We start from the raw sequence: 15556 nt of genomic DNA on the forward strand, positions 1-15556 counted from the left end.
TGTGTCCCAAGACGTCAGGACCCCTGTTCACACAGATCGCGTCGAGCAGGACTGGTTTTATGAGCACGAGAATGAATTTTCGTGTCTCCCCTGGCCACCATAGTCACCAGATTTCAAAAGGGCTATTACTGAGCATTTGTGGTCCGCTCTGGAGAGATGGGTGCGTGATCGCTACGCACCTCCTTCATCGTTACCTGAACTTGCCACTATTTTTCAGGAAGAATGGTATAAGATTCCCTTGAAAACCTCACAGAGCCTGTATTTACCCATTCAAAGAGGAATGAAATTGCCAGTTGGTTTACTGCACAGTATTGAGGGGGGTAGGACGTCAAACGGGCCGACTTGGAGCAGGAGAGGCACCACAGGACTTTTAACTTCCACTGTCTATACTTTCACAAATAAATTCATAAAAGTTTGTCAGCATGACCAGGAAGGATTCGGGATTCACACTCATAGCAGTGGAAGTTCAAAAACATAGCAAAATAAATTTTTTATATGTGAAATTTCATCATTTTTTCGCTTACTATTGGCTGCATTTGTTGCTATAGGTACATTTTTCTTCTCAAGTAAGAGATTCTTTGATGAGTTTTGCACAGTATACAAACCATACTTACAGGTGTATGAAACTTTAGAATTTTCCAAATCTATTAAAAACTGTGGTAAAAATTGAGATAATTAACTAAAAAATTTGATTTCTTTCTAAACATAAAGTTTAAAACGTAACAGCTCATTCAATTTTCATAAATTAAATAGATTCTAGAGTTTCAGACACCTGTAGGTATGGTTTGAATGCTGTGGAAAATTTATCGAACAGTCTCTTTTACTTATGAAGAAAAGTGTGCCTATAGCAACAAATGCAGCCAATAGTAAGTGAAAAAATGATGAAATTTCACATGTAAAAAATTATTTTGTTATGTTTTTGAACTTCCGCTGCTACGAGTGTGAATCCTAAATCCTTCCTGGTCATGTTGACAAAGTTTTATCAATTTGCTTGTAAAAGTATAGACAGTGGAAATTAAATGTCCTGTGGTGCCTCTCCTGCTCCAAGTCGCCCCGTTTGACGTCCTGCCCCCCTTAACTGGTAATGTTTTGTGTTTTTAATGTTTCTATATCTTTTGTCTAACCCCTCTACCTGCAAAAAAAACAACGTACCGTTGACCTGCAAATGGCTCCCACCACTCGACTCACTGGAATGTCAATCGCAAAATTCACTACTGGCAATTAAAATTGCTACACCAAGAATAAATGCAGATGATAAACGTGTATTCATAGGACAAATATATTATACAAGAACTGACATGTGATTACATTTTCACGTAATTTGGGTGCATAGCTCCTGACACATCAGTACCCAGAGCAACCACCTCTGGCCGTAATAACGGCCTTGATACGCCTGGGCATTGCGTCAAACAGGGCTTGGGTGGCGTGAACAGGTACAGCTGCCCATGCAGCTTCAACACGATACCACAATTCATCAAGAGTAGTGACGGGCGTATTGTGACGGGCCAGTTGCTCGGTCAACATTGACCAGACGTTTTCAATTGGTGAGAGATCTGGAGAATGTGCTGGCCAGGGCAGCAGTCGAACATTTTCTGTATCCAGAAAGGCCCGTACAGGACTTGCAACATGCGGTCGTGCATTATCCTGCTGAATTCTAGGGTTTCGCAGGGATCGAATGAAGGGTAGAGCCACGGGTCGTAACACATCTGAAATGTAACATCCACTGTTCAAAGTGCCGTCAATGCGAACAAGAGGTGACCGAGACGTGTAACCAATGGCACCCTCTACCATCACGCTGGGTGATACGCCAGTATGGCGATGACGAATAAACGCTTCCAATGTGCATTCACAAGTACCTTTACCTTTAATCCAAATAAATACAGTTTCATTAACAGATATCTTACGTCTATTACGGATATACAAAGAGAAGGGTGAGGGTGACATATAACATGATTTTCCAAAGTCTTTATTTGCAAATTCAGTCACGTGATATGTTCGATAGGCTATGACGTCACGATCGACGAAGCTTTCCAGTCCTGATACATTGGGTACGCCTGTACCACCTCGTACAATAGCGCCTCTTAACCAGCCGTTACCATGCGAAAATGTATCATTCAGATCAATACTGAAGTTCAGTCTACATCCACAGAAGACAGCAGGTCCGTCTAGTAGAGAGTGTGCAGCAACAGATTTGGTAGTATTCTTTTTCTTGTCGCCAGCAGATGTCGTCATTTCCACGTCTTCAATTGTTTTATATATTGTATATGTCGCCAAACACGGATGCGACCATCATGATGCTGTAAACAGAACCTGGATTCATCCGAAAAAATGACGTTTTGCCATTCGTGCACCCAGGTTCGTCGTTGAGCACACCATCGCAGGCGCTCCTGTCTGCGATGCAGCGTCAAGGGTAACCGCAGCCATGGTCTCCGAGCTGATAGTCCATGCTGCTGCAAACGTCGTCGAACTGTTCGTGCAGATAGTTGTTGTCTTGCAAACGTTCCCATCTGTTGGCCCAGGGGTCGAGACGTGGCTGCACGATTCGTTACAGCCATGCGGATAAGATGCCTGACATCTCGACTGCTACTGATACGAGGGCATTGGGATCCAGCACGGTGTTCCGTATTACCCTCCTGAACCCACCGATTCTATATTCTGCTAGTAGTCGTTGGATCTCGACGAACGCGAGCAGCAATGTCGCGATAGATAAAACGAAATCGCGATAGGCTACTATCTGACCATTATCGGAAACGTGATGGTACGCATTTCTCCTCCTTAAACGAGACATCACAACATCGTTTCATCAGGCAACGCCGGTCAACTGCTGTTTGTGTATGAGAAATCGGTTGGAAACTTTCCTATTGTGAGCACCGGCGCCAACCATGTGTGAATGCTCTGAAAAGCTAATCATTTGCATATCATAGCATCTTCTTCCTGTCGGTTAAATTTCGCGTCTGTAGCACGTCATCTTCGAGGTGTAGCAATTTTAATGGCCAGTGGTGTATATGATTCATACTACATCCCACCCTGTTATTTTGCATGACAACTGATTGAACGAGTAACTGAAAAGCAAAAATAAAGCAGAATGAATATGCTTACCGTCCTGCCAATGTTCAGATCAAACTCGAGTTTTGAAATAACACACCAGAGTTGTTACAATCTGTTGTGCCACTTTTAAAGAGTTTTTGATGTCCAGATATCTGGAACACCTGATGTAATACAGTCATGTGGATCCAGAGTGGGAAAGAACGAATGTGTTCTTTTGGGATATAATGGCACATCTTCTTACCTAACCATGGCACTGGAGCCACAAATTACGTGGATCTTTGGTCGGCGCACTCAGTGGGCTGCAGTTCACATTCAGTTTAGGCACAGATCATTACATGGCTCCGAGCACTATGGGACTTAACTTCTGAGGTCATCAGTCGCCTAGAACTTAGAACTATTTAAACCTAACTAACCTAAGGACATCACACACATCCATGCCCGAGGCAGGATTCGAACCTGCGACCGTAGCGGTCGCGCGGTTTCAGACTGTAGCGCCTAGAACCGCTCGGCCACAGAGATCATTAGTTTGGAGTTTTGTGTCGTTATGCAATGTCTGATAAGTCAACGTGCAAGAACAAAAGCCTTGAGGAAAAAAAGAAATATTTTCACAACTTGTTCCAATCTTATAGGATGGAAAGGAAACAGCTGATGACGCGCCGCATTCGGATCGACTATCGTCCAGCACAGCAATAGGTAACATCAAGTAAGTGCAATAAAATGCTGAAACAAATTAGGGGATCGTTACTGAGATTGACGACGGAGGAAACTGGAATGAGCAAGATCCCAAACATAGAGATTTGAGCGAGTTCTAGATATGTCCGCTACTAACGCTGCACAAATTGACTGATGAGCAGAAGGCAACTCAGGAAGAAACTTCTGGGAGTATCATTTGCTCATGCATCCGAAATTCACACAGTACTTTCTGTGAGTCACTTTCACAAGGGTTGTGACCTCGAGCTAGCACTTTGATCTAGAATAAGGTAGCAAATCTCCACGACTGCGGAGTACAATTATCTGCGTCGGAGGTACCCGGTCATCTACTTGTGGACAATATAAGGTGCGTCCACCTTTGGCCTACGTAACGATTTGAACTCTGCTGGGGACATTTTCAGTGAGATGTATGAATGAGTATGGAGGATTTACAGACAATTCTTTCGCAAGAGCTGAAACCAGAGAGGGTAATGTTGGACGCTGGGCTCTAGAGCGAAGTCGACGATGTAGTTCCTCGTAGACGTGTTCCGTTGGTGTCAGATTGGGACTCTGAGCAGGCCAGTCCATTTCTGGAATGTTATTGTTCACAAATCATGTCTCGGAAACTGACATATGGTGGGGAGAGCGGTGTGCTGACCACATGCCCCTCCATATCAGCATCCAGTGACGCCTTTGGGCGGAGGATGACACGGCGGTCGGTCGGTACCGTTTAGCCTTCATGGCCTGTTCGGGAGGAGTTCAGATTTTTTTATTGTTCACAGTGCATTGCGTCACAAACGCTGGTTTATGACTGCCCGCATTGTCATGCTGATACAGTAATCGTCTCCGAACTGTGCCTCTAATGTACGCAGAACGCAACACTGTAAAATATGTTCATATCCGTCTGCAATCAGCGTTTTATTAATCGCAATAAAGGGGCCATACCCTAATAACGCAAGACACCCTGATACCATAACACCACCCGCCCCGTATTTCACTGTTGGCATTACAAATGACGGTAGGTAACGTTCTCCAGGTATTCACCAAACCCAAACCCTTCCATCGGTTTGCCACAGGGTACAGCGCCATTCATCACTCCAGATCGTTGTCTCCAGTGGTACATACACCACCTCAAGCTTCGCTTAGCGCTGACTATATAAATGTTTGGCTTAGGAGGAGCTGCTCGACCGTTGTACCCTATTGGTAGCGCTTTAGAATTACCGAGTACTTTCTTCCGCTGATATCATGCGATTTGTTACTAGCACCCTCCGCGATGCTCAGTGCTCCCTGACCGTCAGAACATGAAGTCTGAATGCTCTTGGTGTAGCTGTGGCTGTTTCTTCTCGTTTCTACTTCACAGTGACATCATCAACAGTCGACTTGTGCAGCTTTAGAAACTTTGAAATGTTCTTGATAGATTTGTTACTCAGATGATATCCAATGACTACTCCGCGCCTGAAACCTCTAAGCTCTCCTGACCGGCGCATTCCCTGTTACTGCTTTTCTACAGACAGAAAAATACCCCATCCCTTCTTTTACACTGGCGGAGATGATGTTTGGTTCGTCGGGCGCTCAACTGCGCGGTCGTCAGCGCCAGTACGAAGTCCCAGTTCTTACATAGTCCAATTTTTACGCAGTCCAATCTAGCCGCTGTCACGAATGATGATGATAAAATGATGAGGACAGCACAAGCACCCAGTCCCCGGGCAGAGCAAAATCCTCAGATCGGCCGGGAATCGAAAACACGACCCCCTGATCCAGAGGCAGCAACGCTAGCCGCTAGACCACTAACTATGGACAGTTTCTCTGGCTTGTCCGCCTGTCGTATTCCATAAGGGTATACGGATAATTTTGATCAGGAAATGTATTTTCTTCGTACTTCCAATTTTATCTCTTACTAGTTGAAATTCACCGATCATTTTAGACACATCTTGTAGATAACGAACGCAATGTTTATTTGACGAAGACAAGGATTAAACTGCGTATAATAAGCAAGTGATAAACTGAGTGGTGTAAATACAGTATAATGATTATGATTTAACATAAACAGAAAAGCAGAAAAACATCTGAAAATCATACCACGAGTTTGTGTAGTATCCGAGAATATATTTTACTTCTAACAAGGAAATTCTATAAATTTGTGTCTAAATGAGCGTTTGACAAAAAACAAACTACCTTGCCAATTTTAACCAGTTGAGAAGAAGGAAAGACTGAGCTACATTCGGCTAAGTGATTTCAGTGAGAGAGCGATGTACGATTGTAGTTTGCCATTGGTGACTGTCTACGAGTACTTTGGGTAAGATCGCAAACTGGAGTTGATTCGTCCAATTGGAGTTGATTCATCTGTACTACAATTTTGGGACTAACTGTTTGTGTAACTTGTTACTGCGTGTTTTCGACTTTGTTTCTCCGTTTCTTCAATTTTTGTCTGTCAAGAACAAACGAGCCATAATCTAAGACCTTCTTTGTATCTTTGCACCGTGAGAGGATTGGCGCTGATAAGGCTCAAATCAAAAAATGGCTCTGAGCACTATGGGACTTAACATCTGAGGTCATCAGTCCCCTAGAACTTAGAACTGTTTAAACTTAACTAACCTAAGGACATCACACACATCCAAGCCCGAGGCAGGATTCGAACCTGCGACCGTAGCGGTCGCGCGGTTCCAGATTGAAGCGCCTAGAACCGCTCGGCCACTTCGGCTGGCACTGATGAGGCTCTGGACTTTGGTAGGAACGAGGCTTGAATCTCCCTTCGGTCATCGAGATTAATATTTAGCGTAATTTACGTAAATAGCTTAACATGAAAAGACAAATCATTTTTCTTTTCTTTCTAATCCAATCAGAACAGCCGCTCGTTGTTGACGGGCTGTCAACCCCTTAAGCTCTTTACTGTACCTTTTATGTGGATGACACACATTTCTATATGGTTCTGAACGTAATTATCACTGATGACGATAACGATGTCGGAGTAATTAAAGAAATGTCAGCTGATTCTGGTGTCTATAATCTTGTGAGACGCTTAATTTTTGTGCAGCTACGCGTGGTCTCAACTTTAGCGATGGAAGAGGGACAGGCGTGTGGCTTACCTGAAAGAGAAGAGGTCGCCATCCAGACGCTGAGCAGGGTCGTCATGCCCTGCGAGCCTTGGCCGATCTCCTCCAGGTAGTCGGCGAACACGAACGGCGACGTCAGCGCAGGGCCCATGGTAGCTGTCTGTAAACACCAACCAGTCGCAATGTTTAAGATCTTCTAAACTGGCAGTTGCAACTTCTATCTTATATAAGCACATGGAACAGAAAATTACTCCAAATAGTCCCACACATTTCCGTTGATGTGCAATAGGGTGCTTCAATGTTCATCAAACCAGGAAGGTGTACATGCAGCTCAGGGAACACGGTCCTGACAATTTTCAAGAATATCGAAGAAAATTGAGAATACCTTTAGCTTTAAATAAAAGTAGAGAGACTACAAAAGCGGCTTTGGACGCTACTCTTGATAATGGACGCGACGCTTAAGAAAATGCAGATACTTCCATAGAACTTGTAGAATTCTCAAAACTGTTCAACAAAGTAAAGTGGTGCAAGATGACCGAACGCCTCAGAATAACAGGTATACCCCACAGGGAAAGAAGATATATGTGTTTAAGAACTAATACGAAACAGTGGGTATGGAATACAAAGGAATAAATGTCGGATTAAAAAGGTTATAGGATGCAGTCACTGTCTTCTACTATTCATCTACATCTACACTGAAGTGCCAAAGAAACTGGTGTAGACACGCGTATTTAAATACAGAGATATGTAAAAAGGCAGAATACGACGCTTCGGGCGGCAACGCCTATATGAGACAGGAAGTGTCTGGCGCAGTTGTTAGATCGGTTACTGATGCTACAACTGCAGGGTATCAAGATTTAAGTCAGTTTGAACGTGGTGTTATAGTCGGCGCACGAGTGATGGGACACAGCATCTACGAAATTCCGATCAAGTGGGGATTTTGTCGTACGACCATTTCACGAGTGTACCGTGAATATCAGGAATCCGGCAAAATATCAAATCTCCGACATCTCTGCGGCCGGCAAAAGATCCTGCAAGAACGGGACCAACGACGACGAAGAGAATCGCCTAACATGAGAGGAATGCTACCCTTACGCAAATTGCTGCAGATTTCAATTCTGGGTCCTCAACAAGTGTAATCGTACGAACCATTCAACGAAACATGATCGATATGGGCTTCCGGAGCCGAAGACCCACTCGTGTACCCTTGATAACTGCACGACACAAAGCGTTACGCCTCACCTGGGCCAATCAAGACAGACATTGGACTGTTGATGACTGCGAACATGTTGCCTGGTCGGACGAATCTCGTTTGAAATTGTGTCGAGTGGATGGACCTGTACGGGTGTGGAGACAACCTCATGAATCCATGGACCCTGCATGTCAGCAGGGGACTGTTCAATTGGTGGAGAATGTGTGTAGTTGGCGTTGTAGGGGGCTCCTCATACGTCGAGATACGAGTCTGACAGGTGACACGTACGTAAGCATCCTGTCTGATCATCTGCATTCATTCGTGTTCATTGTGCATTACGAGGGACTTGGCAATTCTAACAGGGCAATGCGATACTCCACACGTCCAGAATTGTTACAGAGTGGCTCCAGGAACACTCTTCTGAGTTTAAACACTTTGACTGGCCACCAAACTCCCCAGACAAGACCATTATTGAGTATATCTGGGATGCTTTGCAACGTGCTGTTCAGAAGAGATCTCTATACCCTCGTATACTTACATGATTACTCTGCAATTTACAGTTAAGTGCCTGGCAGAGCGTTCATCGAACCACCTTAAACCTATTTCTCTGTCGTTTCACTCTCGAACAGAGCACAGAACACTTGAATCTGCCCCTACGAGTTCTGATTTCTCTTGTTTTATTACGATGATAATTTATCCCTCTGTAGGTGGGCGTTAACAAAAGTTGGTGATTGAAATGAGAAACTCCTTTGTTTTAATAATTGCCACCCCAATTCGTGTATCATACCCGTGGGACATTTTCTCTTACTTCATCATAATACAAAACGAGCTGCTCTTCTTTGAACTTTTGCCATTTCCTCCGTCAATCCTATCTGATGCGGATCCCACACCGCTGAGCGTTACTCTAGAAGCGGGCGGAAAATCGTAGTGTAAGCAGTCTTTTTAATAGGCCTCTTACGTTCTCAGTGTTCTACTAATAAATAGCAATCTTTAGTTTACTTTCCCCACAACATTATCGATGAGATAGTTCCAAATTAAATTATTCGTAACTGCAATTCCTAAGTCTTTAGTTAAATTTACAACCTTTACATCTGTGTGATTTATCGTGTAACCGAAATTTACCAGACTCCTTTGATCACTCATGTGCACATTTTTCGTTATTTAGAGTCAATTGCCGTTTTTCGCACCATACACATATTTTGTCTAAATTATTTTCATTTCGTTTTGATTATTTGACGACTTTAAAAGATGATAAACTACAGCATCATCTGTAAACAACCTAAGAGGGCTGTTCATATTGTTAGCTAAGTAGAAGTATTCTGTATGTATTGGCTCACTTTGGCTCACTAGCTCACTCACGAGTTCGTTCACTAGTTCACCAAAAAGTTAGCCAGAACATACAGTATACTTCTACTATAATATATATTTTTCAGTTCAAATTCACTATTTTTTAAAAGGGGAATGTAAGAAAATAAATTTAATACATAGTTTTTGCAAAGGTAGTTGGAATTAGAGATCCAAAATTAATAATAAAAGACATTAAATTTAATTATTTTCAAAAGTAGTTGAAGCTAGGGTAGTTGAAAGTAAATTGAAGTGATTTTCTTACCTATATGAGAACAGACAATAAAGAAATAAGAGAAAAATTAGTTAAATTTGTTTTATCTGCATTTAGTTTTAACTTGTTACCTATTACCTGTTAAGTTGGGACTGTGGGTCTCACGGGGAGGGTTCAAGGGATAAATCCCTGCAGTCGCACTATCCTCCGTGCCCTCGGTGGCTCAGATGGATAGAGCGTCTGCCATGTAAGCAGGAGATGCCGGGTTCGAGTCCCTTATGCATCGGGGCACACATTTTCAACTGTCCCCGGTGATATATATCAACGTCTCGCCGCAGCTTAGGGTCTTGATTTAATTATCATTTCATTCTAAGAGAGCTGCATGGTCACCGATGGTATCTGTTCTTTCCGACATATTTGAAAGAACTATCTGTTGTTTCGGACATGTCCGAAAGAACATATACCATCCTCATATCCCAACATAAAAGTTGATATCAGACTCTCAGTAAGGAATATGCCCTCCTCGAGGAGTAATACACATTTTGTGCCTGTTATTCTTGCTGACTGGCAAACTGTTGAGTAGTCTTTTGGGATATTGTCCCACTCCTCTCTCAAGGTGGTTTTCAGTTCTTTCACTGTCGGGGAGGGGGTGTTCGTTGTGAAACACGTCTGCAAAGAACATTATAGGCTTGCTCTATAGGGTTTAGGCCCGGTTAGTACGTTCAGTATCTTGACTTTGCAGTGTGTCCGACACGTCAGCGGTCCTGTGTGGGCGTGTATTCTCGTCCATAAACAGAACGTCGAGACCTACCACACACGTGAAAAGACGGACATGATCGAGAGTAATCTCCGTGCAATACCTCTTTGCTTAAAGGTACCTCGCGCAGAGATCTGCAGCTTGCTCACACCATAACGCCTAGGCCATACTGATGATGTTCATGAACATTCCGTTGTGTGAAACGTGTTCCCCTCTCTCTCCTCACTAACTAGTGGTCATAATCACTTGCCACAGTGAAGCGAGATTCGTCGGAGAACATCACTCTGGACTGTTGTTGTTTACCCCAACCAACATGGTGTTTACATCAACGAACTTTTTCTCGGCGAAGGCGTGGTTGAACTGTGGTGCATTTAACGTGCTTCCGAGCATATAATCCCCACCGATTTAATCACTGCGAAAAGGTTCTGTCGCAGACACGTGTACCGTTAGCTGTTACGAGGTCAGCAGAGATCTTCCTAGGAGTGAGATGTTGTTCCTTTCCGCCACTAGGGCTAACTATCGATCATATTGCGGTGTGGTGATCCGTCTACGACAACCGGCATGTTTTCGGACAGCATTTTCTTCTTCACCGGCCCTTTTCAATCGCGTTATGACACTTCCGGACACACTCATTACTGTGGCCACGTCTTCGATTCGTCCAACTGCTCGCCCACGATCATAGGCGCTCAAAGACGTCTTGCAGGCATGTTACCGTACCGCATGGAAAGTCGCGCTAATCGGTTCCACAACAACATTCAGCAAGCACCGTGCTGTATGAACTGTCGAATGCATACAGAGTGTACTGCACAGGTTTCGCAGCGGTTATCATCGCTCGCCCTCTACTTTCCCTTTTCTTATTACTGGTCGGGTGTTCCGGAGCAGTTGTCGATTGTTCCGCATCAATTGGCAGTTGTTACTTAGAAACTGTCATGCGGTGTAGATTGAGGTGACAAAAGCCATGCGTTAGCGATATGCAGCTATACAGATAGCGGTAGTACGGCTTACGCAAGGTATAAAAGGGCAGTGCATTGGTGCAGCTGTCATTTGTATTCAGGTGATTCATGTGAAAAGGTTTAAGACGTGATTATGGCGGCACGACGGGAACTAACAGACCCTGAACGCGGAATGGTACTTGGAGGTAGGCGCACGGAACATTTCATTTCGGAAATCGTTTGGGAATTCAATATTCCGAGATCCACAGTTTCCAGAATGTGCCGAGAATATCAAATTTCATACATTACCTCTCACGACGGATTTTTCGGCTGGCGATGACCTTCACTTAACGACCGAGGGCAGCGGCGTTTGAGTAAAGTTGTTACAGCTAACGGACAAGCAACACTGCGTGGCATACCCGCAGCAATCAATGTGGAACGTACGAGGAACGTGCGGCGAAATTTTGCGTTAACGTGCTACGGCAGCAGACAAGTAGCGCGAGTGCCTTTGCTGGTAGCACAGCATCGCCTGCAGCGTCTCTCCTGGGCTTGTGACCATATCTGTTGGACCCTAGACCACTGGAAAACTGTGGCCTCGTCAGATGAGCCCCGTTTTCAGTTGGGAAGACGGAGTTCGAGTGTGGCGCATACCCCATGAAGTCACTGACCCAAGTTATCAACAAGGCACTGTGCAAGCTTTGGTGGCTCCATAATGGTGTGAGTTTTGTTTACGTGGAATGGGTCATCTGATCCAACTGAACGGATCATGAGTGAAAATGGTTATGTTTGGATACTTGGAGATCATTTGCAGCCAAACGAAGACAGGGTTTTTATCGATGACAATGCGCCTTGTCACCCGGCCACAATTGCTCGTAACTGGTTTAAAGAAGATTCTGGCCAATTAGAGCGAATAATTTGGCCACCCAGAGCGCCCGACACGAATCCCACCGAAAATTTTATGGGACATAATGGAGAGGTTAATTTGTGCAAGAAACCTTCACTGGCAGAAGTTTCGCAATTATGGTTGGCTATTGAGGCAGCAGGGTTCAATATTTCTGCAGGGGCTTTCAACGACTTGCTGAGTGCATGGTACATCCAGTTGGTGCACTACGTCCGGCAAAAGGAAGTCCACCACGATATTAGGACTTCTGTAGCCTGAATTTAAATGGGCGTGTATGAGAGAGAGTGTGAAACTCTAGGCAGTGAGGGTACGAGGAGAGTAGTGTATAGGGGCGGGTACTCACGCAGATGAAGGCGACGGCGGCGGCGACGAGCCAGCTCCACCCGCCGTCGGGCGCCTGTGGTGCTGCCGGCTGCTGCTGCTGCTGCTGCCCGCGGGCCGCCTGCGCGTGGCCCCCAGCCGCGTCTGCCGCCCTGGCCGTGACCGCGGGCCGCGCCTCCTCCGCAGACTCCAGCAGCCGCTCCTGCTCGGGCTGCAGCCGCCCCTCCGCCTCCTCCCCCCACTGCTGCTGCGCTGCCTCTGCGTCCACCGCCATCGTCTACACGCTGCTTCAATCTCGGCCTGTAAAAGCAACACCCACGCGTCATACGATACTTCTCTTTTTCTACCAATCACTGTGCAACATCTGAGTCTACTGAGAACAGGATGTCGTCACTGATCATAATAATTCCATAGTTAACAATAACTTATGTTCTATGACTTTTTTTTCTTCTAAATTATCTTTATTCATCAAAACCAATATTATACAACATAACCCACCACCTAAAGGCATTAGTGGGTCGAAGTTACATACAAAGTTACAATTCCTAGCAGCATTTACCAAAATCCGAAGAAATTCTGGTCGTATGTAAAGTACACAAGCGGCAAGACGCAGTCAATACCTTCGCTGCGCAGTGCCGATGGTACTGTTACCGACGACTGTGCCGCTAAAGCGGAGTTATTGAACGCAGTTTTCCGAAATTCCTTCACCAGGGAAGACGAATGGAATATTCCAGAATTTGAAACACGAACAGCTGCTTGCATGAGTTTCTTAGAAGTAAATACTTTAGGGGTTGCGAAGCAACTCAAATCGCTTGATACGGGCAAGTCTTCAGGTCCAGATTGTATACCGATTAGGTTCCTTTCAGGTTACGCTGATACAATAGCTCCCTACTTAGCAATCATATACAACCGCTCGCTCACCGATAGATCTGTACCTAGAGATTAGAAAATTGCGCAAGGTCGCACCAGAGTTTAAGAAGGGTAGTTGGAGTAATCCATCGAACTACAGACCTATATCATTGACGTCGGTTTGCAGTAGGGTTTTGGAGCATATACTGTATTCAAACATTATGAATCACCTCGAAGGGAACGATCTATTGATACGTAATCAGCATGGTTTCAGAAAACATCGTTTTTGTGCAACGCAGCTAGCTCTTTATTCGCGCGAAGTAATGGCCGCTATCGACAGGGGATCTCAAGTTGATTCCGTATTTCTAGATTTCCGGAAAGCTTTTAACACCCTTCCTCACAAGCGACTTCTAATCAAGCTGCGGGCCTACGGGGTATTGTCTCAGTTGTGAGACTGGATTCGTGATTTCCTGTCAGGAAGGTCGCAGTTCGTAGTAATAGACGGCAAATCATCGAGTAAAACTGAAGTGATAGCAGGTGTTCCCCAGGGAAGCGTCCTGGGGCCTCTGATGTTCCTGATCTATATAAATGACCTGGGTGACAATCTGAGCAGTTCTCTTAGGTTGTTCGCAGATGATGCCGTAATTTACCGTCTAGTAAGGTCATCCGAAGACCAGCATCAGTTGCAAAGCGATTTATAAAAGATTGCTGTATGGTGTGGCAGGTGGCAGTTGACGCTAAGTAACGAAAAGTGTGAGGTGATCCACACGAGTTCCAAAAGAAATCCGTTGGAATTCGATTACTCGATAAATAGTACAATTCTCAAGGCTGTCAATTCAACTAAGTACCTGGGTATTAAAATTACGAACAACTTCAGTTGGAAAGACCACATAGATAATACTGTGGGGAAGGCGAGCCAAAGGTTGCGTTTCATTGGCAGGACACTTAGTCACTAAAGAGACAGCTTACACTACACTCGTTCGTCCTCTGTTAGAATATTGCTGCGCTGTGTGCGATCCTTTCCAGGGATTGACGGAGGACATCTAAATGGTGCAAAAACGGGCAGCTCGTTTTGTATTATCACGTAATAGGGGAGAGAGTGTGGCAGATATGATACGCGAGTTGGGATGGAAGTCATTAAAGCAAAGACGTTTTTCGTCGCGGCGAGATCTATTTACGAAATTTCAGTCACCAACTTTCTCTTCCGAATGTGAAAATATTTTGTTGAGCCCAACCTACATAGCCTCCCCCCATGAACCATAGACCTTGCCGTTGGTGGGGAGGCTTGCGTGCCTCAGCGATACAGATAGCCGTACCGTAGGTGCAACCACAACGGAGGGGTATCTGTTGAGAGGCCAGACAAACGTGTGGCTCCTGAAGAGGGGCAGCAGCCTTTTCAGTAGTTGCAAGGGCAATAGTCTGAATGATTGACTGATCTGGCCTTGTAACACTAACCAAAACGGCCTTGCTGTGCTGGTACTGCGAACGGTTGAAAGCAAGGGGAAACTACGGCCGTAATTTTTCCCGAGGGCATGCAGCTTTACTGTATGATTAAATGATGATGGCATCCTCTTGGGTAAAATATTCCGGAGGTAAAATAGTCCCCCATTCGGATCTCCGGGCGGGGACTGCTCAAGAGGATGTCGTTATCAGGAGAAAGAAAACTGGCGTTCTACGGATCGGAGCGTGGAATGTCAGGTCACTTAATCGGGCAGGTAGGTTAGAAAATTTAAAAAGGGAAATGGATAGGTTAAAGTTAGATATAGTAGGAATTAGTGAAGTTCGGTGTCAGGAGGAACAAGACTTCTGGCCAGGTGACTACAGGGTTATAAACACAAAATCAATTAGGGGTAATGCAGGAGTAGGTTTAATAATGAATAGGAAAATAGGAATGCGAGTAAGCTACTACAAACAGCATAGTGAACGCATTATTGTGGCCAAGATAGATACGAAGCCCACACCTACTACAGTAGTACAAGTTTATATGTCAACTAGCTCTGCAGATGACGAAGAAATTGAAGAAATGTATGATGAAATAAAAGAAATTATTCAGATAGTGAAGGCTGACGAAAATTTAAATAGTCATGGGTGACTGGAATTCGGTTGTAGGAAAAGGGAGAGAAGGAAACGTAGTAGGTGAATATGGATTTGAGCTAAGAAATGAAAGAGAAAGCCGCCTGGTAGAATTTATACAGAGCATAACTTAATCATAGCTAACACTTAGTTTAAGAATCATGAAAGAAGGTTGTATACAT

The 15556-nt window shown here is 44.6% G+C and overlaps 1 protein-coding gene across 2 annotated transcripts in view; it reads right to left on the reverse strand.

Annotated features, from left to right (window-relative positions):
- Positions 1 to 15556, reverse strand: part of LOC124605786 (monocarboxylate transporter 14-like) — a 153791-nt gene that overhangs the window by 43938 nt on the left and 94297 nt on the right. For both annotated transcript variants that reach the window (XM_047137677.1, XM_047137676.1), the window contains exons 2-3: positions 12475 to 12752; positions 6825 to 6951 (exon numbers count right to left, since the gene is read on the reverse strand). In XM_047137677.1, coding sequence (XP_046993633.1) covers positions 6825 to 6951; positions 12475 to 12726 — 379 coding nt within the window. In that variant the 5' untranslated portion in view covers positions 12727 to 12752. The remainder of the gene's footprint in view (positions 1 to 6824; positions 6952 to 12474; positions 12753 to 15556) is intronic.

Source organism: Schistocerca americana, chromosome 3, assembly GCF_021461395.2.
Source record: "Schistocerca americana isolate TAMUIC-IGC-003095 chromosome 3, iqSchAmer2.1, whole genome shotgun sequence".
Lineage (NCBI taxonomy): Eukaryota > Metazoa > Arthropoda > Insecta > Orthoptera > Acrididae > Schistocerca > Schistocerca americana.